The 24544-nt window shown below is 37.6% G+C and overlaps 2 protein-coding genes across 12 annotated transcripts in view; one reads left to right on the forward strand and one right to left on the reverse strand.

Moving 5' to 3' along the window:
• Nucleotides 1–1110: 1110 nt before the first annotated feature.
• On the forward strand, nucleotides 1111–12019 carry LOC131681753 (protein grindelwald). The gene is made up of 2 exons (XM_058962762.1): nucleotides 1111–1852; nucleotides 10527–12019. The coding sequence occupies exons 1-2, from the start codon at nucleotides 1630–1632 to the stop codon at nucleotides 11009–11011; spliced, it is 708 nt and encodes a 235-aa protein (XP_058818745.1). The 5' UTR covers nucleotides 1111–1629; the 3' UTR covers nucleotides 11012–12019.
• A 55-nt stretch (nucleotides 12020–12074) lies between these two features.
• Nucleotides 12075–24544, reverse strand: part of LOC131681750 (chondroitin sulfate proteoglycan 4) — a 40492-nt gene continuing 28022 nt past the window's right edge. For all 11 annotated transcript variants that reach the window (XM_058962750.1, XM_058962743.1, XM_058962745.1 and 8 more), the window contains exons 8-11: nucleotides 19622–21160; nucleotides 19263–19563; nucleotides 18829–19194; nucleotides 12075–15035 (exon numbers count right to left, since the gene is read on the reverse strand). In XM_058962750.1, coding sequence (XP_058818733.1) covers nucleotides 12418–15035; nucleotides 18829–19194; nucleotides 19263–19563; nucleotides 19622–21160 — 4824 coding nt within the window. In that variant the 3' untranslated portion in view covers nucleotides 12075–12417. The remainder of the gene's footprint in view (nucleotides 15036–18828; nucleotides 19195–19262; nucleotides 19564–19621; nucleotides 21161–24544) is intronic.

Raw genomic sequence — 24544 nt, forward strand, 5'->3', positions numbered from 1 at the left:
CCGAACAATACAAATACCATACTATAAACTCGGATCGGGAACCTGATTCCAAATTAAACAAAGCAATACTACCAGTTTATTTTCTTTTGTGAAATATGTTATAAAACCTACTTTCCGGCTCCGTTAAACTACCATATTGAGCCGTATCAAATAAATAAATGTGTCAAATGGCTCAAATCTATCCATAACAGATATGAAAGAAAAAAATCTTCGATTGATCAATTATTTCTACCACAATTTAAAAAATAAACTGTATCGTGATTTTTGGACAACCCCATATGTTTATTCGAGTAAAATATCATTAACATGTCTATATGTAATAAATATTTAAAATTTCACTCAAAGCAATAGCACCAGCGTGATTTACAGAGTTATAGAAAAGTTGAAGATTTTCGTGACGTTGCAACGCAATGAAATATCGCTTTTCCTGAGAAAGGAGCGTTGTAACGTCACGAAAGTAAAAGATGCTTAAAAAGAAACAAAACAATAAACTTTATATTTAATGACACCTAATTATTCGTAAGTTATTTAGAAATACTTCATAGAAGATTCTTGATTCTTGGTTCTTGATAAAAAATCTTATAAAGCAGATATTTTGACTTTTAATGAAATACGTTGAAGGTTCGCGTTGTAACATCACGTTACATTATTGGTCATAAAACAACCCTCTTCCAGTTTATTCGTGAAATTTTGTCTATTTTCTGAATATGTAATAAGTTTTGATATAGGCGTTCATTTGATAAAGTTATAACATATTTATGGAATGAAGATTCGTCAAATCATTGTAACGTCACGAAGGAATGTGTCTGTTGTATTTACACCATTGCGTGGAATGCACCATATACAGTAAATAACATTGTTCGAAAAATCTAGTTCCACCTGTTGCCTACCTGTTCGTATTGTCATCCGGAGCCTGTTGTTATATACCTACCAGTGCTTACCTGTGCGCAGACAGACTAGCCGCCCGATTTCTTTCCCGCACTACCACAACGAAGCACTACATTCCATCGCTATGGCATCGTTCTCTGATGCTGGTTCGGTTTGGTTGGTTCAGAATGAACAACAAACATGTAGGAAGTTTGTTTTTTTCATCCATGCATCAGTATCGCAGTTTGGATAAGCCATACAAACAGATGCCTTGTAGGCTCAACTACAGGTACAACTTAGTTCAGGTGTGTGTTAACTGTGGTCCAGTCCAACCGGAGGTGACTTCCCATCAATGGGAGAATTTCAGTCAATTATGTACCGCAGTCGATTGTGGGGAAAATTAGGCCTCGGTCTTCCGATTCGGGCATAACCTGTTCATTAGGGCCAACCAAGGACAGTCCACTGGAGTGCAAGTGCAAAATTGGTACAAGATATTAGAATCTGCACGAAGATTGATGATTCACCAATAGTTTGTCGAAAACTGATCGAAACATTTGTGTGATTACGTGTAAATTCGTAGTTTCTCGTCGAGCTAAAACGACGTCGGTCATGTCGATTTAACACCCTAGTAAATAGAAAACCAGTTTGGAGCGTGCTGTATATCTGAAGGGAGCAATTCTTGAAACGTGCCCATTGCTGTACCGTTCCTAGTCCCGATAAATCGTTCTCAACTGTCGTCATTTTCGTTTTCAAAGACGCAAAATGTTATCGCAAATAATCCGATGTAGTATCATTGCTGTGTTGATTGTTTTACCGGTCCTGTTTGTGAGGGTGGAGGCAGACTCCGAATCGGAAGAATCATGTCACGATAACAAACCCTGCCCGGAAGAAGAGTACTGCGATCCTCACAGTTTGTCATGTGCCCAATGTAGTGAGATATGTACTCAGCGAGAGACCAGATACGATTGCAGCAAAAAGTGTAAAGGTAGGCTGCCGGGCAACGTCTGCGATATACTGCAGTCTCCATTGTTCTGTGATTTATATCTTTGGTTTTAGATTTACATCTGAGAATAACAAACCATTATAGTAACGGGTATCGTATTGATGAGAACCTTTTTTTAGTTTGCAAAACATATATAAAAATTATTTGAAACTAGGCATTAGTTCAAGCATCGAGAATATAAGTTATTTATTATCACTGCAAGCGACTGTAAATCGATGTTAATGGATGCATTCAATCTGCATAAATCTTTTTAACCAAACCGGCTTTATTGATGAGTGGAATGATTGCAAAATGGGTGTGATTCGCGTTCGTTTTGACAGTCGTCCACCAGGAGATTAATAATTCTCCGGAAAAGATCTGGAGATCGTGCAACATCCGGCAGTTTGATGTATCCCACCAACGAATAGGTTATTGCCAAATTAGTTATGGAATTCGCCTTTCGACTTCATCTCATAAGAATCCGACACTAACTTAGTGAAAAGACTAAGCTAGTGCCTAAGTTGAGGTACCTCTATACAATTAATCGAAGAGTACTACCTTAAATGCTATAAGTAAATTATAAACCAATACTGGGTACACTAAACGATGGAACAAATCACAAAGATGAAAGACGTAAGCACCAGGTCATCAGCATCGACGACAGTATAGGCGAGGATCGTGCACAAGGGGGTGACTTTGGGAGGTGAACCGCCCCCTTCATAAAGGTTTCGAATTACATTTGAAAATGTCTTTATTTCCTGATCAGGAAAAAAACATGCTGCGAGCCTTTTTGGCGGTGTCCGACTATTAAGCAGAAAACCGCTACGCAAAAGGTCATTAGGCCGAAGGTCATTTGGCCAAATAGACTTTAGGCATTAGACCGAAGGCCAAGAAGCCGATAGTTTAACAGAGAAAGTGAAGAGACCGATGCTTATCTTAAATTTTTTTAGTTCTTTCGAATTTATACTGCACATGTAATTTTCATATCAAAACACATATTATTCAAATTCCATTTATCTACGCTGTGCCAATTACCAAACGTGTCAAACTAGTCAGAACTTGACCCGAAAACTTGGTAAGTTTTTGCTGCTTGCGCTACATCGCTTACAAACCACTGTTTTTTTCAGTCGGCTTCCTTCAACTCACTTTGCACCACAACTGCAATATTAAGCACAGTGCCGGGAAAAGTTAATCAAATATTACGACGTCATGATAACGCGTGCCCAAACATTTCTCTACACGCCCCAGCTTATCCACCAGTGATTTGTCGCCTCTCATGCCAGCGTCTCAATAATTTAAATTATTTGCTTATGTTCCCTTTGTATCATGAACTGTTCTTTCGAAATTTATATAATGTAAAACATTCTACGGTACCCTTTGAAGACGATAATTAACAGCATTCTCATTTGTAGTTATCTCGAAGTTTTAAAGACGACAATTTATTGAATGTATGAACGTTTTCCGAGCAATAGATTTGTACATTGCTCTAGGTCTTGCGAAGCCAGTACAATGCAGCTTTCCCGCATAACCTAGGCCAAGGATCCGAAGCGGCGCAAAGCAACCCCTCGCAAGCAATCCTTTTTTATCCACTCGCTTACGCGGAATACTTAACCCTTCATAAGGCTTAGAGTTTGGGGCTATTAGTGAATGTTATATTAATTATAGATACACAACACAAGAGAACAGAACTGACAATTGCATCACCAATGCATACTATTAGTGGGAATCGGAGAAAAATCCAAATGGAAGTGAGGGTACGAGAGACACATTCTGATATGCTAAATCGCGACAACGACCCAATTTGCGACTGTATCATGCGGACACTACAGTGCATTGCCGAGGATACACATTGGGTATTGATGATAGTGAAGACCACAAGACCATACCGGCTTGAACCTTCGTTCGAACCGGTCACAAATCTTGAAAGCTCCTGGTTTAACTAGAGTTTTTCAACATCAACAGTCTTTTTTCGACAATTAGTCTTTCTCAAGACTACCTACTTTTTCTACTCTCAGTCTCTTTCAAGACTAAAACATTTTTCAAGAAGAATTCAGCCTAAAGAAATATTTAATTCTTCCAACATGCCTGGGTCCTCCCAGAAAGGCCGTGTGCCAAAAATTAAAGCTAAACGGAAAAGGGTATCTTCTCCACCCTGATGAAATTTCTAAATTTCCTCGCATTGTGCATAATGCCAATGAGAAGAAAACGCCTCCGCCTATAACAGTAATGATCTCCGACTTCAAAGCCTTTCGAACTGAGCTTTCGACGATCTTTCCGAAGGTGAAAATCTCTTTTCAGATTGGTCGAAGAGGAGAATGTCGAATTACAGCGGAGGAATTGATTGGCCACAAACGAGTTACTCCAGTATCTTACGGAGAAGTTATATAATTTTTATTCATATGATTTCAAGACAGATATACCATTCAAGGCTGTCTTGAAAGGGCTACCAAAAGGTCAAAGTTTGAATGAAATATCCAACGAATTGAAAAATTTACTTGGCTTTCCTCCTTCCCAAGTTATTCTTATGAAGAGAAAGGCTAGCGGCGATGACACGCCAGTGCGCTCTGGAATTATCCAGGAGCTTTATTTAATTCATTTTAACAGTAATGAGGTTAATAATTTGAAAATATTTGAAAAGGCACGTTTTATGTTCCACGTGCGAGTAAAGTGGGAACAATATAGACGACATGGGGGCAGAATTCAAAATCTGACCAAGTGTCGTGGATGCCAAGGCTTTGGGCACGGCACAAAAATTGTCATTTGCATTCCAAATGTATGATCTGTGGTGATAAATCGCACACGAAAGATACTTGTCCGGTGAAAAAAAAACCACAAAAAGTTTCAAATGCGCTACTTGTAGCGAAAATCATAAATAGAATTTCTGGGGTTGTCCTGTTCGAGAAAAAATTATGAATTCTCGTTCTAGACAACAAAAACAACAAATAAAAAAATGTACCTACTTCTTCAGGTACACTTCAAGAAGACACGTCCAAACGTGTTAATCCGATTCAAAATAGATTAACAACTTCTTCTATCTCCGTCACACCATCCTACAATGGTGTGTCATCTTATGCTTCAGTGGCAGGTAACAAGGCCAAAATAACGGCTACCGTTACCACGCCTACAAACTCGTTTGCACCCAACGCTTCCTTTAGTTCAATGGATCTTGGTAGCGTAACGGAATAAAAATTAAAATACCTACAAGACTCTATGTTACCTATGATGATTGCCATGTTAAATTCTACCTCCATGTTTGAAGCTTTTCAAGCGGGGTGGGAATTTGCTATCAAAATTGTAATGAAATTAAAATTTAACAATGACTTTAAATAATCATTTAAATTTATTAATTTGGAATGCTCGTTCATTAAAAACGTGCGAAGACGATTTTTTCAACTTCTTGAGGATACATAATGTGCATATAGCCGTTGTAACCGAAACTTTTTTAAAACCAAATATGAAATTGAAGAGTAACTCTAATTTTGTTATTCATCGATTTGATCGAATTGTTGGATTCGGCGGAGGAATCGCAATAGCGGTTAATCGCAGGATCAAACATTCCGTTACGCCGTCTCTTGACACCAAGGTGATCGAGAGCTTGGGTATCGAAGTTGAAACTGATATTGGTATCATTTTTATTGCTTCAGCTTATTTGCTGTTTCAGTGCATTGGCGAGCAAATTAATTTCTTCGAAATTCTTCATAATCGGTGATTTTAACGCCAAACACCGTAATTCCAACGGTAAACTACTTTTTAATGGTTGCTCTGCTGGTTATTATTCAATTTTGTTCCCGAATGGTCCTACGTGCTATTCGTCTGTAAGGAATCTATCAACAATTGATTTGATTTTGATAGATCAAAGGCACCTTTGTAGCGAATTGATTACACATGCTGACTTTGATTCTGATCATCTTCCAGTAACTTTTTCACTTTCTCAAGAAGCTGTTTCCAATCCCATTAGCTCAGTGTTCAATTATCACAAAGCGAATTGGGAAAGGTACAAAACTTATATTGAGAATAATTTTAATCATGACCTTGATTTACAAAATAAAGCTGACATTGATACGGCATTATAAAATTTAAGTAATTCTATAGTTGATGCTAGAAATTTATCAGCACCAACAACACAGAAAAAATTTAATGCTCCTATTATTGACGACGATCTTCAACTTCTGATTCGCTTGAAGAATGTTCGAAGACGTCAATATCAACGTTCTCGTGATTCTGCTATGAAATATATTTATCAGGATCTACTAAAAAATCCTGTTTTAATCCACCTAGAGGTGCAGTTGTGCCTTTCTCATTTCTCCAAACTATGATTTAATAGCTGGTTCGTACAATATAACATTATGGAAATGCCTTATTACACTTGGTAAGTATATATAAGAGCACCTTTTTGCATTCATCGAGGTATCGGTTTGAATCGGAGTTTTCTATGTGATCGCACTCCACAACCCGTAACTCTGAAGCTGGAAGTCGGATGGATATGGAATTTAATATCAGTTTCCGGGGACGCAACACCTTTCATTTGAGACTAAGTTGATCAAATCGGTTTAGCCATTTTCGAGAAACCAATATAACCGTTATTCTGAATTTGTATGCTTCCGGATCCGTCGATGGTGGCCAGTGTAGCCAAAGAGAATTTGAATTAATGTTGGGGACCTAGATCTACAAATTCAACAGTTGCGTTCACCTTTTTACATTCATCGCAGAATTCGTTAGAATCGGGATTTGCTGCGTGATCGTACGTATCATCCTGTAATTCAGGAACCAGAACTCGGATCCAGACAAAATTTGATAGCAGCTGATGGACCTTTCATTTAAAATTAAGTTTGTCAAACTCGGTTCAGAAAATTCTCAGATACCGATTGGACAAATCAACAAATTTTGTTTTGTAACCATACTCTTCAACTCGTAATCCGAAACAAGATATCGGTTGAAAATGAAATTCAATAGCAACCTATGGGAATATTATACCTTTCATTTGAATCTTAATTTGTAAAAATCGGTTCAACCATCTCCGAGAAACCGATGTGGACATTTTGTTAACAAATCCGCACATACACACACATACATACATATATACATACATACATACATACACACAAACATACATACATACATACACACATACATACACAAAGATATTTTGCGATCTCGGCGAACTGAGTCGAATGTTATATGAGACTCGGCCCTCCGGGCCTCGGTTAGAAAGTCGGTTTTTGGAGCAATTGCATAACCTTTCTATATGAGAAGGGCAAAAGAATAATATTTAATTAGCTTAATCAGCATGAGTTCAATGTTATCTTCATGTGATTATATTTTGAAATGTTGGTGGAATGGGTTTGAAAGTGGGGGGAATGGGGGATTAGTAGAGTGGGAGTGGAGGATGAGTCAGAAATCCTTCATCTTATTTCGGTATACGGGGTGGATAAAGGAAATGCGAGCATGAAGGTGGTCCAAGGGGAGGGGAGTGATGAAGGAGGGAGGTGTAAGGGCAAGACGGGGGGAGGGGCGGCGACGCAATATTCAACTGCATATTTTGCCTTCCATTTGAGACTTGGTTTAAGAAAATCGGGTCAGTCATCACCGAAGAACCGATGTGACATTAATTGTGGAATATGCCCGGAATTCCAGACTTCCGGAATCGTCGATAGTGGACAATATATTCAAAGAATGTTTGATTAGCAATCAGTGATATGGATCTGCGATTAGAAGTAATTTAATGACCATTTCAATAGTTTTTAGCCTCTGAGGTATTACGATTGTACCGATTTATATGGGAAATTCCAGTGTATCCTTACTAACACCCCTGTAACTCCGGAAGCAAGAGTCAGAACCGAATGAAATTCAGCAGCAGTCAATGGCATTACTGTATCTTTTATTTGAAATCAAGTTTGTAAAAATCGGTAGAGAATTCGTTGGGGAATGGGTGTGATATTAGCTTAGGAACTTGGCGAGTTCCCCGGGGGCGTCATGAACCGTCATAGGTGGCCAATGTGGTCAAAGCTGCTTTGATTGATCTTTAGTGATCCAGACCCGCAAACTAGAGTAATGTTACATCAATTTTAATATGTTTTACATCATTTTAACATCATGGTGGTACCAGTTTATATGGGAATTTGCTGTGTGACCGCGCTCTTCAACCCGTAACTCCGGAACCGGAAGTCGGATCAACTAAAAATTCAATAGCAGCTTATGGGAGCGTTATAGCTTTCAGATGAAACTAAGTTTGCGAAAATCGGTTCAGCCATCTCTGAGAAAATTGTGTGAGTTTAAATGACACACACACACATACACACACAGACATTTGCCGATCTCGACGAACTGAATCGAATGGTGTATGACACTCGGCCCTCCGGGCCTCGGTTAAAAAGTCGATTTTTACAGTGATTGCATAGTCTTTCTTTATATGAGAAAGGCAAAAATTAATCATAGATTCACACTTTTAAGAAATGAAAATTTCGCGAAAAAGGTTGAACAAATCAAGCCAAATTCTAAACCTTTCTGGAAACTTTCTAAGGTTCTTAAGAAACCTCAGAAACCAATTCCAGCTTTGAAGGAAGATGACCACATACTTCTTATACACGAAGAAAAGCTCAAAAACTTGCTCAGCAGTTTGAAAGCGTCCATAATTTTAATCTCAACGTTGTGAGTCCTATTGAAACCGAAGTTTTACAAAAATATGAAAACGTTTCAAATCAAGTATTGTCTATAGACGATATTGTTGAAAGAAACTATGATGAGATCAAATCCATCATGAAAAAGTTAAAAAATATGAAAGCTCCAGGTTATGATGGAATTTTCAACATTCTTCTTAAAACCTTCCCGAAATCACCATGAGATACTTAATTAAAAATATTCAACAAATATTTTGAATTAGCATACTTCCCTGAAAGATGGAAAAATGCTAAGATTATTCCTATTTTGAAGCCAGATAAAAACCCAGCAGAAGCATCTAGCTATCGACCAATTAGTTTACTCTCTTCTATTAGTAAACTATTTGAAAAAAATCATCCTAACTAGAATGATGTCACATATCAATGAGAATTCTTTTTTTCTTCCTGAGCAGTTTGGAATTCGTATTGGACATTCAACTACTCATCAACTTGTTAGAGTAACTAACATGATAAAGGCAAATATCTCAAAGGGCTATTCCACTGGAGTTGCTCTTCTAGACATCGAAAAAGCTTTCGACAGTGTTTGGCACAAAGGATTAATTGCCAAAATGTGGGATTTCAATTTTCCAATTTACATAATAAAGATAATTAAAAATTATCTTACTAACCGAACCCTACAGGTTTCTTATCAGAATTGTAAATCTAATAAGCTACCCGTTAAAGCAGGCGTCCCTCAAGAATCAAGCGTCGCACCAATCCTGTACAATATTTTTACTTCTGATCTTCCAAATTTACCTACAGGCTGTAAAAAGTCACTTTTCTGTTATGATACTAGCATATCAAAGTCACTTTTCTGTGATGATACTAGCATATCAGCCACTGGTAGGAGTCTTCGAATTATCTGCAGTCAACTGCAACGAAGCTTGACTATTTTCAATGATTACCTGAAAAAATCCAAAATTTTCACTAATGCGGCAAAACACAATTGATTGTGTTTCCGCATAAGCCAAGAGCTTCTTCTCTTAAGCCAAATAATAACCATATTATTAAATTTAATGCTTGAATTTAACGTGGTCAGATCAAGTTAAATACTTGGGTTTGATTTACGATAAAAACTCACTTTTAAGGATCTCATTGAAGGAATCCAAACAAAATGCAACAAATATATAACATGTTTATACCCTCTTATAAATAGGAATCCTAGGCTCTGCCTAAAGAACAAACTTTTAATTTATAATCAAATATTTGCTATATGAAGCGCCAATCTGGGCAAGTTGTGCTATTAGGAAGAAAACGCTTCAAAGGATTCAGAATAAAATTCTGAAAATGCTTCTGAAGCGTCCTCCCTGGTTTAGCACAGTGTTGAGTTGCACAGACTCGCATACATAGAAACATTAGAAATTATGACGAACAGTATTATAAGCAACTCCCGATCTTCAATTGCAACGATTAGCTCTCTTTATATTTTATAAGTTAGTTTAGCTCCTTATTCACAAGACAAGTAGGTTTAAAAAAATAAAAATACTTAACTGCGAAAGCATATTATATCTTAATAATAATTAACTGAATCATGTAAACAATATGGATGAAAAGTCACCACTTGTGGCTGAACACCCAATAATTAGAAATGTAATGCAAACAAAACAACATAATCAAATCGAAAATAATATATATATATATATATATATATATATATATATATATATATATATATATATATATATATATATATATATATATATATATATATATATATATATATATATATATATATATATATATATATATATATATATATATATATATATATATATATATATATATATATATATATATATATATATATATATATATATATATATATATATATATATATATATATATATATAAAAGGCCAAAACAAACCCGAATTCGATGAAAAAGTATCTCCGTGCTGCGGCCAGTTCAATTTTTTGTTCGAAAATTCTGTTTCGTTACATTTGGAGTTGTGAAACAAACTCTACATACATAATTACAACTATTCGTATTATATATTAATATACCCTATTTTTCTTTTTCAGATTACTTAATTCTGCGAAGAATTGCAACCTTAGAAAACAATCTGTACACCACAATTATCATCTTTGCGGTGATCCTGCTTTTGTTGGCCATCCTGGTAGCGGTTATCATAGTTCGGTGGTGCAGGAGAAATGGTCACCTGTCCTGTAAAGCCTTGAAACGTCTTATCGGTACCACCGAAAAAGCTAACCCACCGGCCATGGAATACACTCACGAAAATCATCACACTAAAAGTCCAAAGCTCAGTGCCAGGAATACGACAAACAACAACAGCGTCCTTCCAGCACCCCCTTCGGTGTCAATAGTAGGTACCTCAAGTATCTACGACGGAGCTGCGTCCATGCAAACGGTTACAACTCCCGTTAGTCGCGGCTATCCTTCGGAATACTGGAGAGATAATCATGCTTACGACAACGGTGGCCTAGCCGTGACTCCAACCGATAACACCTATGAATATGTGGAGGCAAAATTGAACCAAATTCGATGAAACGTAAAATAACGTACTAATACTGCGCATGGAAAAGTCTTGGTGCGTTTCGTGGATCTTAACTCGGCAAATCTCAGTGAACCAAACCTGTTCCTTAAAAAGTAAATATTGTGCATCAGGTAGCAATTAACTCCTTTCGTCCATTTTATCATCTATATCAAATTATTCGCTACTACTAAGTATTTTTGTCTCTCCACATGTAGGCTTAATTTAGAAACCATTGCTTGGCAATGCAACAAACATTATGTAAATAGCAGAATGAAACTAATCGTAGGTTATCGATATTTTAAAAGAAGCATTTAGATTAGTGAAAGTAAGATCACAGTATCAGAATTTAGATTTTTGTACTTAAGACAAATAAACCATCTATTATCCTTTTATCACCTGATCTGCGTTGTTTGAACTGTACAATGAGCTCCAGGAATTCGAGTCTAGAGTATCACGCGTTCGGCTTATCATCGATAAGGCTACTTTGGTGATTTGCTATTAGGAATATACAAAGTAGATCGTTAGTGAATTATTCTGTCCTAAACATTATTTTTATTTGTTTTGTGATGTTTCCATATGGCCCAATTAAGTCTAACCATATTCAAATTTGAAGCAGTAAAGACTTGAAAAAGGTGAGTCGTTAGTAACGACAATAACTCAGTTTTTTATAAACGTTTTTCGTTTTAATTGAAACTGTACTTCAATACTATAAAATACTACTGGAAAATATTTTATGACATTCATGTCCGGAAATTTTCCTTGTCTGTCTTAAATATGTCAATCCAGCCCTTAATTTTTACGACTAGAAACATCTTGTCTATCCGATCAAACTTATGATTCATATGGTTCGTTCAAGAATATCAATGAATCATTCAAAATCATATCACCCTTGGAATTCTATACAGCAGAATAACGCTTTGCCCTACATCATTAAAAAAAAACCCAATGATACTGGAATTCGAAGGAATATCGGATCATGAACAAAATATCAAATTATTTATTTGATATTTTTTGCAAGATCTTATAAATTTCTTTGGTGACAATTTCGAACAAACCATTATAAGCTAAAAAAGTTCCTAAAGATGTGTAATTTTATTTTCGCATTCATTCGTCTATACATTCGTAATACAAGCTAATTATTTCAATCTCGTTTTGTTAAAAAAATATTAGTCTCGGCAATAATTGCATGGCAATTCGAATTTTATTTTGTCTTCAAATATCAAACTAGAATAAACGGGGTTTTATCGAAAATGTTCAGAAAGCATTTTCCTTAAGAGTAGCACTCATGGACAGTGTAATTTTTGGGCTGCGTAGAAACGAAGGGTTTTTAAGTATTTAAGACAAATAAATCACACAGTTTCTTACAATCAGATCAGATTTGCTATTCTTCTTTTGGGGTGCATACGTGTGATGCTTCCTTACACCCAGTACTGATTCCTTCGCAGCAGCGGGTTCGCTTTCTGTTGCCCTTGCGGAGCTTGCAACATGTGCTGCTGTTGTGGAAGTAGATGTTGTTGCTGTTGAGCGTGTTGCTGCTGTGCAATGGAGGAATAATTAACATCTGCACCAGCATCACAGGATGAGCTCCACTCGTCACCTTCGTCCCCGTACGGATAGTTGAGATTGTTGGGGCTGTGCATCAGGTCGCCATGAATGTCCATCATGTCGTCTTCAGGATCAGAATCCAACTGAAGCGTGTTATCCAGACCAATTGGAATAACCTTACAGTGAGGGATGCTGCTGATGATTGGAAGGGGAGTTGATGCGGTAGTGACCGGTAAGGATTCGTTTTCAGATGGTGTGTACATTCGATTGTTCAAGGTCATGAAGTCGGGTGGTCGCGGAAGGGACGGAGGGTGATCTTTGTCAGGATGATCTTTCTGGGAGCTATTCGATCGACATTTCAGTAAAATAATTATCATAAGCAGAATGACTATGATGGCAGCTGCAACACAAGCTGCAATTAAGTAATCAAATGGCAGATTACTCTCCGCGGTGACTATGTCAACGTCGTTGCTATCGAGAGCATTGCGGGACGGCGAATAAATTTCAATAGGGACCGTTCCTTGACCGGGTTGAGCTGTTTTGGTAGCTAGTAGATATTCAAAATTGTCATTGATAGATTGGAAATCTTGATTGAATTTTCTTGCAACATAATATATGACACCGCTCTTTAATTCTTTATAAGTGAAAGTTCCGATGTCCTGATCTCTCGATTGCTCTATATAATCCAGACCAGTACTCCTGACAATTTTTTTCAAGCGTCCATATTTGGGTCTACGGGTGATCGTAATTTTCGGATTATAACGGTTAAGCTTGAGTTGGGCAGGATTGTCAAAAATGAAAGTAGAGCTCAGCCTTATTCGCTCTCCAGGAGTGATCGTGATTGGGTTTATTATGATGAACGGCTGAACGATCATGTTCACCTCTACCAGACATGCTGAAGTAGTATCCGGTATGAAAGCATCCATCTGAAAAGTGTCGTTTGATCTGGTCATATCCGTTTGCATGTAACTAATTTTTCCTTCTTCCAGCTGACGTTGAGTGAATTTTACTACTGGCTTGTTGTTGGAAATAATAATTCCTCCCAAAGGATTCTTGGTCACGTTATATACGATTCGGGTTTTCTGTACGTTCGTGTCAACCGCTATGTGTTTCGGTTCCAACACCCCAAGGTTTGTGCCTTGCTGAACGATAATCGGTTGATTATTGAAACCAGGTAAGATGGTTATTGGAAGTATCTTTATATTGAAAATTTCGTAAGCAGGTTTGAACTTGCCATCGGATACTTTGAAGTAGAATGTCGTTGATTGCGGGTTTCCCGAATGAGTGTAGATAATCCGATTTTCATTGATATCTGCTTGAGTAAATTGGTTGCCATAGGTAATAATATCCTGAGGATAACCTTCATCAGAAATCTTCAGCAGTACTCCTAGATTCGGTCCACTGATAACATCGTATATTATATCCTTAGGCCCAGTATCAACATCCTCGGTCAATAGGTGAGACGAGGTTATGGTCTGATTTTCACCTTCAATCACTGAAATGTGCGGCGCAGCTGTCACTAGCTGAAACGGTTGATCGTTAACAGGATTGATCGTTACTGGAATTGTGATGTTGCACAGAAACAAATGCCCGGGAACTAGGTACACTGCCAGCGCAACCCTGTCTTCGACTGTATCTGAGTGATCGTGTTTATAAATCACTTTGTTGGTATAGAAATCATTCAATGAGAATCGATTTACATTTGGGATGGAATCCTCTAGCTCTACTGTACCATGAGCCGGAGGGTAAACTTCAATGTAAAGTTCGGGGTTTTGAATTCCTGCTCGAGTTTCCAAGTACTCTAAGATCTTCGAAAGATCAAGCTTTATCGGTGCTAGGTCACCTTCGTCTATATTGATCCTAGGAACAGGTAAAAATCTCAGCAACCCACCCGATGACACCGACACATCTACGCTGAATATCTGATCAATTAAACTGTTCGAAAGTGGTGCAGTTACGTCAAAGTAAAAGGAATCGTTCGTTTTCAGCTCCACCATAGGATGAGTATGCTCGTAGAAAATCCTTCCATTCTCAACGTCGTGCTGCGTAAATTCGCTAATTTCGTTCGTATAACCATACTCCAGGTGTTCAAAAAGTAGTCTTCCCATTTGAGGGGGAATCGTCACAACATACTTCACGTCCCGATCGTCGTCCGAGCACTTGTAATACAACTGTTCCGGTAGAATCTGTTTCCTGGTTAGTGGAAATACATGCAAGACTTCATTTTTGATTTGCTCCAGCGCGACAGGGTTTGTAACAATATGCAGCACTTGTTCCGTGGTATTGTGGAGACCGTCGCTAACGTAGAACACGATCTTCCCATTCTGATTGCTGCTGTCGTGGATGAAATACACCCGGTTCTGGTTGATATCCTGCTGAGTGAACGTGTGAATCTTTCTGCCATAGCTGTCTTTCAGTGCGACGTAGCCACCGGACATCTGCTGCACGTGAAAGGTGAGATTCTCCGGTGGGGTATCGTAGTCTTGTACCACTGGAATGAGAAAAAAATGTGAATGAGCAACAATTTCGGATGTGGTTAGAGGAGTTTGGAGAATAGCAGAGCACACTATTTGGAAAGGTAGAACTTCAAATGGGCCATGCAGATTTGATCAAATGAAAATTTTGTAGAATTCATCTATCAATTGGGGCATAAAAAGTGTTTTTAGCCTTTTCACATTCCCCACAAAAGAAATGTATAGGATTCATTTAAAAAAAGCTTTGAAAAGCTGTAAAAGCCTAGCCTGTAGTGGGTTGGTGTATTGGAACTGTGTGGAACTCACGATTCACGTTCGTGCCTAACTACTAAAAACACTCCTTACTCTTTTTTCGTTCTTCTACCCCACGAAACTACAACTAGTTGTTACTTCGTGGGGAAGCTCGTTGTGCTTTCGTCGTACCTCTTTCTTCTGCTCTTTCTCGGAGCCTCACTTGGTTCATGAACTGGCTCGACCTTTGAACTTTGATTTTATTCTCGACTCTTCTCTTGCTTCTTGCCTCCATCAATTACGTTGCCATTTTAACTCTCGTCTCCGTGAGCCGTTTAGATGCTATGCTGATTCCATGAGATATTCCGCTCGTGTTTCTGTGAGTCATTCCCACCCTACTTCGACCGATAGTTCACCGACGGAGGAATTTCTCCTAACACCGATACCGGCGGTGAACTACTTTACTCCGACTGAGAGTTCCCCGGCAGCGGGATTTCTCTCGATACCGGAGTTTGTTTCGAGAACCAATTAGCTCCCATTTTTGTCACGATATAGTCGGATAGTCCTCAGCGGGCGTCTACCCTGGCGGTAGATTTCTAGCCGATACCAATGTTCGTTTACAGGAACCTTTTAGCTTCCTGCTTCGTTCCGATCTACTCGATCTAGTCCCCGATATTGGACCTAGCCTACTCAACGGGCTAGCCAATATGTGTTGAGGTCTGTTCGACGCGGTCTACTCGCTCTAAATTCCGGCGTTTGATTTAGTTTATTCACGAGCTACACGATAGGGTGTCGAGATCGGTTCGACGATTCCGGTGAAGCTTGACGTCCAGTTCACTGGCGCCCCGACGACCCGTACTCGGTTCTACGTCGCGTACTACTCAACTGGTCCCCGGCTGTGGACCTAGTCTACATCGACGAAGAGTTCCACGGTGGAGGAATTTCTCCCAAAACCCGATTTGTGGTTTCACGGCGGCTTCCTAACCGATGGCGCTACTTTGATGGCCCATTCGTTACTTTCTCAGCATGTCGGAGAGTATACTCGTAACCACTTTGTTGACAGCGTTCCCGGTATGCTCGTCGTGGTACATCTCTTCGACGATATTGTCAACTGTCACACCAGGAATACCCCTACGAGTTTCTTCGAACCCAGGGCATTCGAGTACCACGTGTCTCTTGCACGTTCACACATTTCGGGCAAAGGGGTGACGAAGCATGTCCAAACCGATGGAAGTACTTTCGGAAGCATCCGTGTTTGGACAAAAACTACATCAAATGGAAGTTCACCTCTCCATGCTTCATATGCACCCCAGTCGACACATTTGGGATGAGTTCACCTTCCTTTCTCCGAATTGTTCTACTCTTGTTGCCACTTAGCCAGCGAGTTCACTCGTACCTAACGTATAGGAAAGGAAAGAGAAATGCATTACGTGCATTTCTCTTTCCTTTCCTATACGTTAGGTTCACGGAAGGGATCCCCGTCAAAATTACGCACTACAATTGCAGTCAAGACGGGAAATGTCACAAACTAAAGAACTGCTTAAGGCCAATTGCAGCGGACCGTGATTCTGAGCGTGATGTTCATCGTACAGTTATATGCGGACATAGGGACTTCGCAATCGCGTGTATCATCGCGAAAAACTCGAGCGTTTGTACGTTAACAGGTTCGATCGTGTGTGCGTTTGTATGTCGCGTATGCTAACGTGTATGTAACTTCTCGTGTATAAATTCTATGACCGTGTGTCCTTTCAAATATTCGCGTGTGTTCTGGGATGATCGTACGCGGACCGTAAATCTGATACTTAATTTTAGGTATGCGGTTCAGACACCAAAATAATTCTTCCATATCACTAGCGTTCCTGACCATGTCACCATGGAACGTGTTGAATAGTTCATGTGAGTGTTGTTTTTTTTTTTGATTGGTTCAACTGAATGTATGGACCTAAGTTGCTAGGACCGAGAGGTTAAGATTTCCGGACGTGACTGATTCATCATCGCGCGAACACGGGCGTTTTTGGGTTCGCGTTTTAGACCGCGTTTGTAACTTCGTAAGTATTAAAACGTTCAACTTATTACCGGGATGGTATAAAGTTTGCCCGATCGCAGACGTAGCGTATATGTATAAATTCGATTTTGTAGCCATTTACATATTCGCGTGTGTTCTTGGATGGTCACGCAGGCCATCATTCTAATATTTAGTTTTCGGTGTACGGTTCGAATTCCTAGACCTAGACTGGTGGTACCGAGTATAAAAACTTTCGGAATTGACCGACTCATGATTATGTGAGCACGGGAGTTTGTAGGGGCACGCTTGAAACCCCGATTGAAAATTTATAAGTGCTGAGACGTTCACCTTATCACCGGGATGTTATCATATTTGCGAGATCAAGGGTGTAGGTTGCGTGGATGATAGCGAAGGCCTCAAGCATTTGTATGTAAACGTATTTGTCGTATTTATGTGACTTGAGTGTAAAAATTCGATTTGATTTTGTCGTCATGGTACGTATTGTTTAGTGGATATGAGCGTGATTTTTTTTTGTTTGATCCACCTGAAGGCATTGAACCTATGCTACTAGGGCCAAGGAGAAGACCTTCTGGGCGTAACTGATTCACAATCGCGCAAAAACAAGCGTTTGTAGGTTCACTCCTGACGCAGCGTTTGCGAATTTATAAGTGCTAAAACGTTCACTTAGTCACGTAGTGTGCGTGGATGATCGCGAAGGACTAGAGCATTTGTATGTTAACGTGTTTGTCCCGTTTGATAGCGTGATTATAGTTACATAACTTCGCGGGTATACATTATTTTTTATAACCGTGTGTCCATTCGCATATTCGTGTGTTCTTGAATGATAGCGCGCGGACTGTGAATCTGATACTTAACTTTTAGTGCATGGTTCAGATACTAGAAGAGAGTGAGTTCTCGCATTTCACTAGAGTTCCCGGTCGTGTCGCTATGGAATGTGTTGTTCAGTGAATAATAGCGTCATTGTTTATTGGTACAACTGAAGGCATGAGCCTCGCCTGCTAGGACCGAGAATAGAGACTTCTGGACGTTTCAGATTCATGATCGCGTGAGCTGAGGGTTAATACTTGACGATTTAATTAGTTCTCATCAGCTTAAAATGAGGTCCTTTTCTTTCGGGACCAGCTTAGCTGGGGGTTTGCTCAGGAACACAAATTGTGTCACCGTTTTTTGAAGCTAGCGTCAATCCGGCGCTAGCTTTGTCCTGTCATTAAGTTAATGTCGGATTCTGATGAGGCGAAATCGAAAGGAAAATTCTATTACCAATGTAGAGAAATTTCATGCGCAATGTCGCTACGGCCCAAAGAAAAACAAAAATGCTTGAAATACGTAGTACTTTTACCAATTTTTTTCAGGAAAACAGTCTAAATTAAATAGATAATAACCAAAAATATGTTATCTTCTGTGGATTATTTGACAAAAATATTTACGGTTTCTAAAAATAGCTCAGTCTAAGTGCCTTGATTTCAAGAATAGTTTGTTACACAAAAGATTGTTTGAACTGACCGAAAAGATACAAGAAACGTCATATAAACAAAGGAAACTTTCACACTTACTTAGATCCGTGCTCTGAATCATAGATTTTCCCCCAATCCACATGTGCATTCCAGTATTGGTAACTAGCTGCGGGACTTCGTCGTTAATCGGTAAGATCTGTATGTTCAAATTGAACGGAACACTCTCCTTGTTTCGTCCTAAAGCAACCAATCGGATTGTGTCTGAGGAATTTTCGCTACCATTATGCACGTAGGTGATCACTCCCGCTTCCAGCTGCTTCTGCGTGAAACGATTCACTTTTGAAGATTTGCCAGATTTGATGCTTCCATGCGATGGGTGCGTCAGAATTTTATACTCCAAAATTTTTCCGTTGTAGTACTCGGAATACGGTGTCATATCACTCGGTTGAACTTTTGTGCTTTTGCCTAAAGAACAAAATGTGTATTATAAAATTATCGTCAATCCGTTAGATATCCTCTAAACGAATACAAACCTTCTTCCACTATGACTACATTCGCCCTGATATATAAATGCTCAGGGATGATCACTATCCTCATCATCAAATCACGTAACCAGGTAATTCCGTTTGTCACGTCAAATGTAAAGCAATCAGATGATTGGTTCACTCCGGCCTGTATGTAGAACATTTTTTCCGAGTTGATAGTCGATTGGTCGAATACTTTGGAGTTATACTCGTCATCGGTTGTGATCGATTGGATTTCTAAGTACCCATGCTGCGGTTGAGTGGTCACCAGATAGGTAATGTCACCGGGTGAAATGTTTGGATGAACAATCTATGAAAAAAAATACGATAAAATAACGACTTTCGAAAATAAAAACGCTCCGTCTTACTTCCAGTATATCTCGTGAAATAATAACGCTTGTTGATTCTTCAACAAACAACGTTTGATTTCGCCTAATTCTTAGAGGTTCCCAATAAGCTGGAGGATAAATACGAATCATGATTTCTCCCTCTGCCCAGACTCCTTTCGTACTAACACGATATTTGATTTTATCCATGGAAGCAACCTCTCGGTTCCAATACACTAATCGCTCGTCTATAATATCCGCTTGTGTAAAATTCATCGTCGTGGATGCATTGCTCACATGATGTATGTGACTAGCGTTGAATCGTGTTCGCAACAATTTGATCAACCCATTGCTTGGTTCGTGCAATATTCTATACTCTATCTCTTCCGGTTTCGCATTCAAATTCATATCTATACTCAAGTCATCCAATGTCAAAAGCACTGCTCGACCTTCCTGAGCAATGGATGCATTGCTTTCACGAATTTTCAAAAACGGGTCGGAAGCTTCGATTTCTATAGAACCTGGGACCTCATATAACCCATCGGTAACAATGAATGACAACTTGCCCTGGTCTGTCCCATTATGTTGAAACAGTAATCTTCTACTGTCTAAATCATCCTGGGTAAATAAATCCACCAACTTTCCATTCCTGATCAGTTCTCCATTCGTGCAGGTAACTGATCTGTATTCAATGTCTGTACTACGAGTTTCGACATCCGGGTCGGCATATTTCAAATCAACCGAAGTCAACAGCTTGGTTTCATCTCTAACAATGTGGAATGTCTTATCAAATACCCGGTACGGTCCATTGTCATTCAACAAGGTAATCTCCACTTGAATTTCACACACGAACTGGAAATCCGTTTCGTTGTCCGACAATATGAGTAGCCGAAAACTGTCCTCAACTGATTCTGAGTCATCGTGACAGTAGTGAATATCACCCAGATATAGATACTGCAGCGTGAACGAAGATACTTCTTTCGCTTCGAATGTCCTCGGATTTACCTTACAGAGGGTTCCGTGCTTCGGTTTATTTGTCAGATTGAATGTTAGAAAATTGAACTTGTTGAACAGAACCTCAAAGTTAGTCCGCGATAGTGCTGTTTTGTTGCCTTCATGCACGTACATTTTCTCACGCTTTTGGTAGATGATTTGTTTGGCCAAGTAATCCGGGGCACTGTAGATAAAGTCGATTTTTCCTTGAACCTCATCGCATTCCGGAACGGAAACAACAAACTCAAACGAATCGATGAAGCTCCCGTAAGATGACTGGTAGGTACGATACTTGATAATGCTTTTCTCGACTTCTTGTTGGGTAAATGAGTCCCCTGTTTTGGCATACTCTGGATGACCCTCGACGTAGATGATGCCGAATTTTGGCGGTTTGACAACAGTGTAGATAATGTTCCGCGCAAACGTCGGAATCGGAACGGTCTGATGGAATAAGAAATCCGCTCGGATCGTGTTGTCTTTGGTGTTGATGTACATGTCATTCTGGCGGATCACACCGATTCGAAGTTTGGTGAAGGATATTCGGAAATCGTATGTTGGGGTCGATACCGGACCGAGCGTTGTGGTGAACTGAAAATATTTGAAGATTACTAGAGTAATGCGTGTTGAGATAATACTGTGCCAATTTGGAATAGGTGTGCTTTATTGTATTCAGTACAATGCTTTTGGTGGTCAGATATTGAATCTAGTCGTATCAATTTGTTTACAAATTCTTTCTCTTGAATCCCTTCCCATAGTATGAATGGATTGACAACATTGCAGACTTCACCAAGCAATATTGCATAAATCAGTTTTAATAAACTATCATCAATTGATACAAGTTTAATCGTAAAATTCCATTCAAAGTGTCAACTACGAAAATAGCCATTTATGGTCTATTACACTGATTCTCAACCTGGGGTCCGCGGACCCCCAGGGGGCCGTCAAATCCTTGCTGGGGGTCCGCGAAGAAAAATATTTTTTCCAAATGCAGATTGAAATATCTGAATTAGCTTGTTTCCCAACAAACTGAAAATAACATATTGATTGCATACAATATCGATGTTTATCTGTGGGGGTCCGCAGCAGTACAGTAAAAAAGTTGAGAACGCTGGTCTATTAAATATAATCGTAGCTCTTCATATTAACCTCTAACAGAAAGTTGCATTTGCATGTTGATTGCAATACGGTTTGATAGTGGTACACGCCCAGGCGAACACTCCTAAGCACACGAGAATATGCAAACGACCATTGGTTTATAGGAATGTTTCAGTACACGCGAAATTACAAACTTATACTAGTGGAATACAAATGTCCACGGTATAAAGCGAACGCACACAATAACATACAAACGATCGAGCTTTTCGCTATAATACAAACCCGGTAGCAAAATCAATCATTCACGCATAACCTGAGCCGAGAAGAGAGGGAGACGTGGTATTTCCCCCCGGGCTCGGATTTTAGAGAGGCCGGATGAATATTATATCAATAACAATTTATTTGAAAATGCAATTAAAGTTTCAATATTGGCATGATTTAATTAGGATAACTTGCCTAAATCCTAAATTGCAGTATGTTGGAAAACATATATGATTTTCTCAATTAGAAAATCAAACATTTCATGGTATAAACAATGTTGGTGATTTGGTGAAATGTCATGTGATTTTTTTATTTCGAATTTTGTAAATGGAATAAAAATGTTTTTCTCTAAAAGCACATATTTTCGATTGAAGAAATTATGACGACTTCGTAAGTGGTTCTATGGACGACATCAAAATGAAGGTGTTGCAACTAATAAGACCAAACTGAAATTCGGTCAAAGTTTCGTCTTGACAAAAACAAAAATTACCAAATATAGCCCCAATTCTATCATAAAGTTTATATTATATGCATTTTTTTTGTAAATTGTATATTAAAAGACTAAAATTTATTTTCTAGTTCATACTTTACTATAATTATCTCATGTATTTTGACCTGGTAATCTCAAAAAGTCGTTTTTAATTCACATTTTACAAAATAATTCGAAGCTTTGCAATTTGTGGACACACAGCGTTTTAATTTTTTACTTAAGCTATAAGGTTAAAATAGTAGTATTAGTCATATATAGATTTCGTATCTATTCAGGACGATAGGTGACTTATATTTCTTCTTATTTTAATCCATCGTAACTGCTAAAGAATCACAAAAGTATCTATTAGAAAGAACAAGAAAACTTAGCAACCATCGAATTCTGAATAACTCCACAAATCAAGATATAAAATGAAAATACGCGAAGAAAACGGTCCATTGTAATTTTTCGTCTTCTGTTAGAAAGTAATATTTAAATTTCTTGTACCCGTTTTAGTTTCATTTTTATCTAATTTTCTCAATTTAAATAAATTTTCCATTTTTTGACTTTTCGCCGGAGAATTTTTTTGTTCTTCAAATAGTCTAGAGTTCCTATTGATTCAAAAAAAATTCTCTAGTTCTATTGTTTCATAGTTTAATTTTGTGATTTTTTATTGTTTCTTTTTTCCATTTCATCCAGATTATTTATTCTTTATACGTTCTCCATTTATTCTTATTTTACATTTTGTTTTCTACACTTTCTCTCTTTTTACCATTTTTGCTGCTTTTTTAAAATTCGTTTCATATTTTAATATGTTTATCTCATTTTTTTCGATAAATATTTCACTAAAGATTAATTCGCTTTTTCAATTCTATTTCAGAATTATCTCCTTTTTTGTAACCTATTTTAATATTTTCACCATCCGTTCTTTTCCATATTGTTCATTGGATCTGTTTCATTTTCTTTAAATAATAATTTTTTCAATTATTTTCGCATTGTGAATTTTTCTGTTCTTCATTTATCAGTTTTAAAACTTATGCTTTTTGCATGGTTTTTCAATATTCTTCCAGTTTTCTATATTGTTTTGTTTCATGACCTTTAGCATTTCCCATTTAAACAATTTTGAATTTAATGTTTTCTTTGTTGTTTACTTTATCCTTTAAACATTTTTTCTTATTATTTTATCTTTTTTCATTTTGGTAATGTTTTCTGATTTCCATTTTATCAACTCAAGTTTTTCCGTATTTATTTTATATAAATTTATTTATTATTTCGCCTATTTATTTTTCCCTTAATTTTCTTTATTTCCTTTATTAACTTCCTTTATTTTTCTTTATTGTAATACTAATTTCCTGTATATTTCCTTTTTATTATATTACTATTTCTCTCTTTTCGCCTAGTATTTTCATTTTTACACATTCAAAATATTTTGATTTTACATTTATGAGTGCACTTTTGTCTGTCTTTGGGAAATTCAAATTGGTCCTGTTTTCCATTTTTTCTTCAATCTATTCCTTCCAATTGTTCCCATTTATTTCAGTTTCTATTACTCCATTGCACTTATTCAGTTCTAAATTATTCATTTAAAAATAGTTCATTCGTTTTTTTATTTTTCATTGTTATTTTATTTTTTATCTATTTATTTCTACAGTGTTTTTTATCATTTCTTTTATTTTGAAATATTTTTATCATTTTTATCATTTTCCTGTTTTTATTCTTTCCATTTTCTTTATTTTGAAGCCATTTTTTATATTTCAAGCGTTTTGTATTATTGTTATTTCTACGTCTTACTGGACGGATCAATTTTGTTTATTTACATATTTGTTTGCTTTTTCGTAGCTTTTTTAATTTTTTGTTGTATTTATTTTGATACCTTTTGTCGTTTTTCCTGTTTTCTATGCTTATGATATTTATTTTTCATTTTGTCGTTTACTCGTTTTTCATTATTTTAATTTTTCGATTTCCTCAATTTTTGTCTAATTTTCGTTTTCTTTTGTATCTTTTTATTTGATTGTTTCAATTATTCAATCTGTTTTACGTTGCCATTTTTCATGTTTTGTTCTATTTTATCATTTCATTATTTATTCCATGTTCCGTATTTTTTTTGTTTTTCTCTCTTTACAATTACAAGGTTGTAATTGTAAGAT

Source organism: Topomyia yanbarensis, chromosome 2, assembly GCF_030247195.1.
Source record: "Topomyia yanbarensis strain Yona2022 chromosome 2, ASM3024719v1, whole genome shotgun sequence".
Taxonomy (NCBI): Eukaryota; Metazoa; Arthropoda; class Insecta; order Diptera; family Culicidae; genus Topomyia; species Topomyia yanbarensis.

Bases quoted from the DNA above. Each gene is read 5' to 3' on its own strand.
- LOC131681753 (XM_058962762.1), top strand. From the start codon at position 1,630: ATGTTATCGCAAATAATCCGATGTAGTATCATTGCTGTGTTGATTGTT. The intron at 1,853-10,526 runs GTAGGCTGCCGG...TTTCTTTTTCAG, and splicing joins TTGCAGCAAAAAGTGTAAAG to ATTACTTAATTCTGCGAAGA.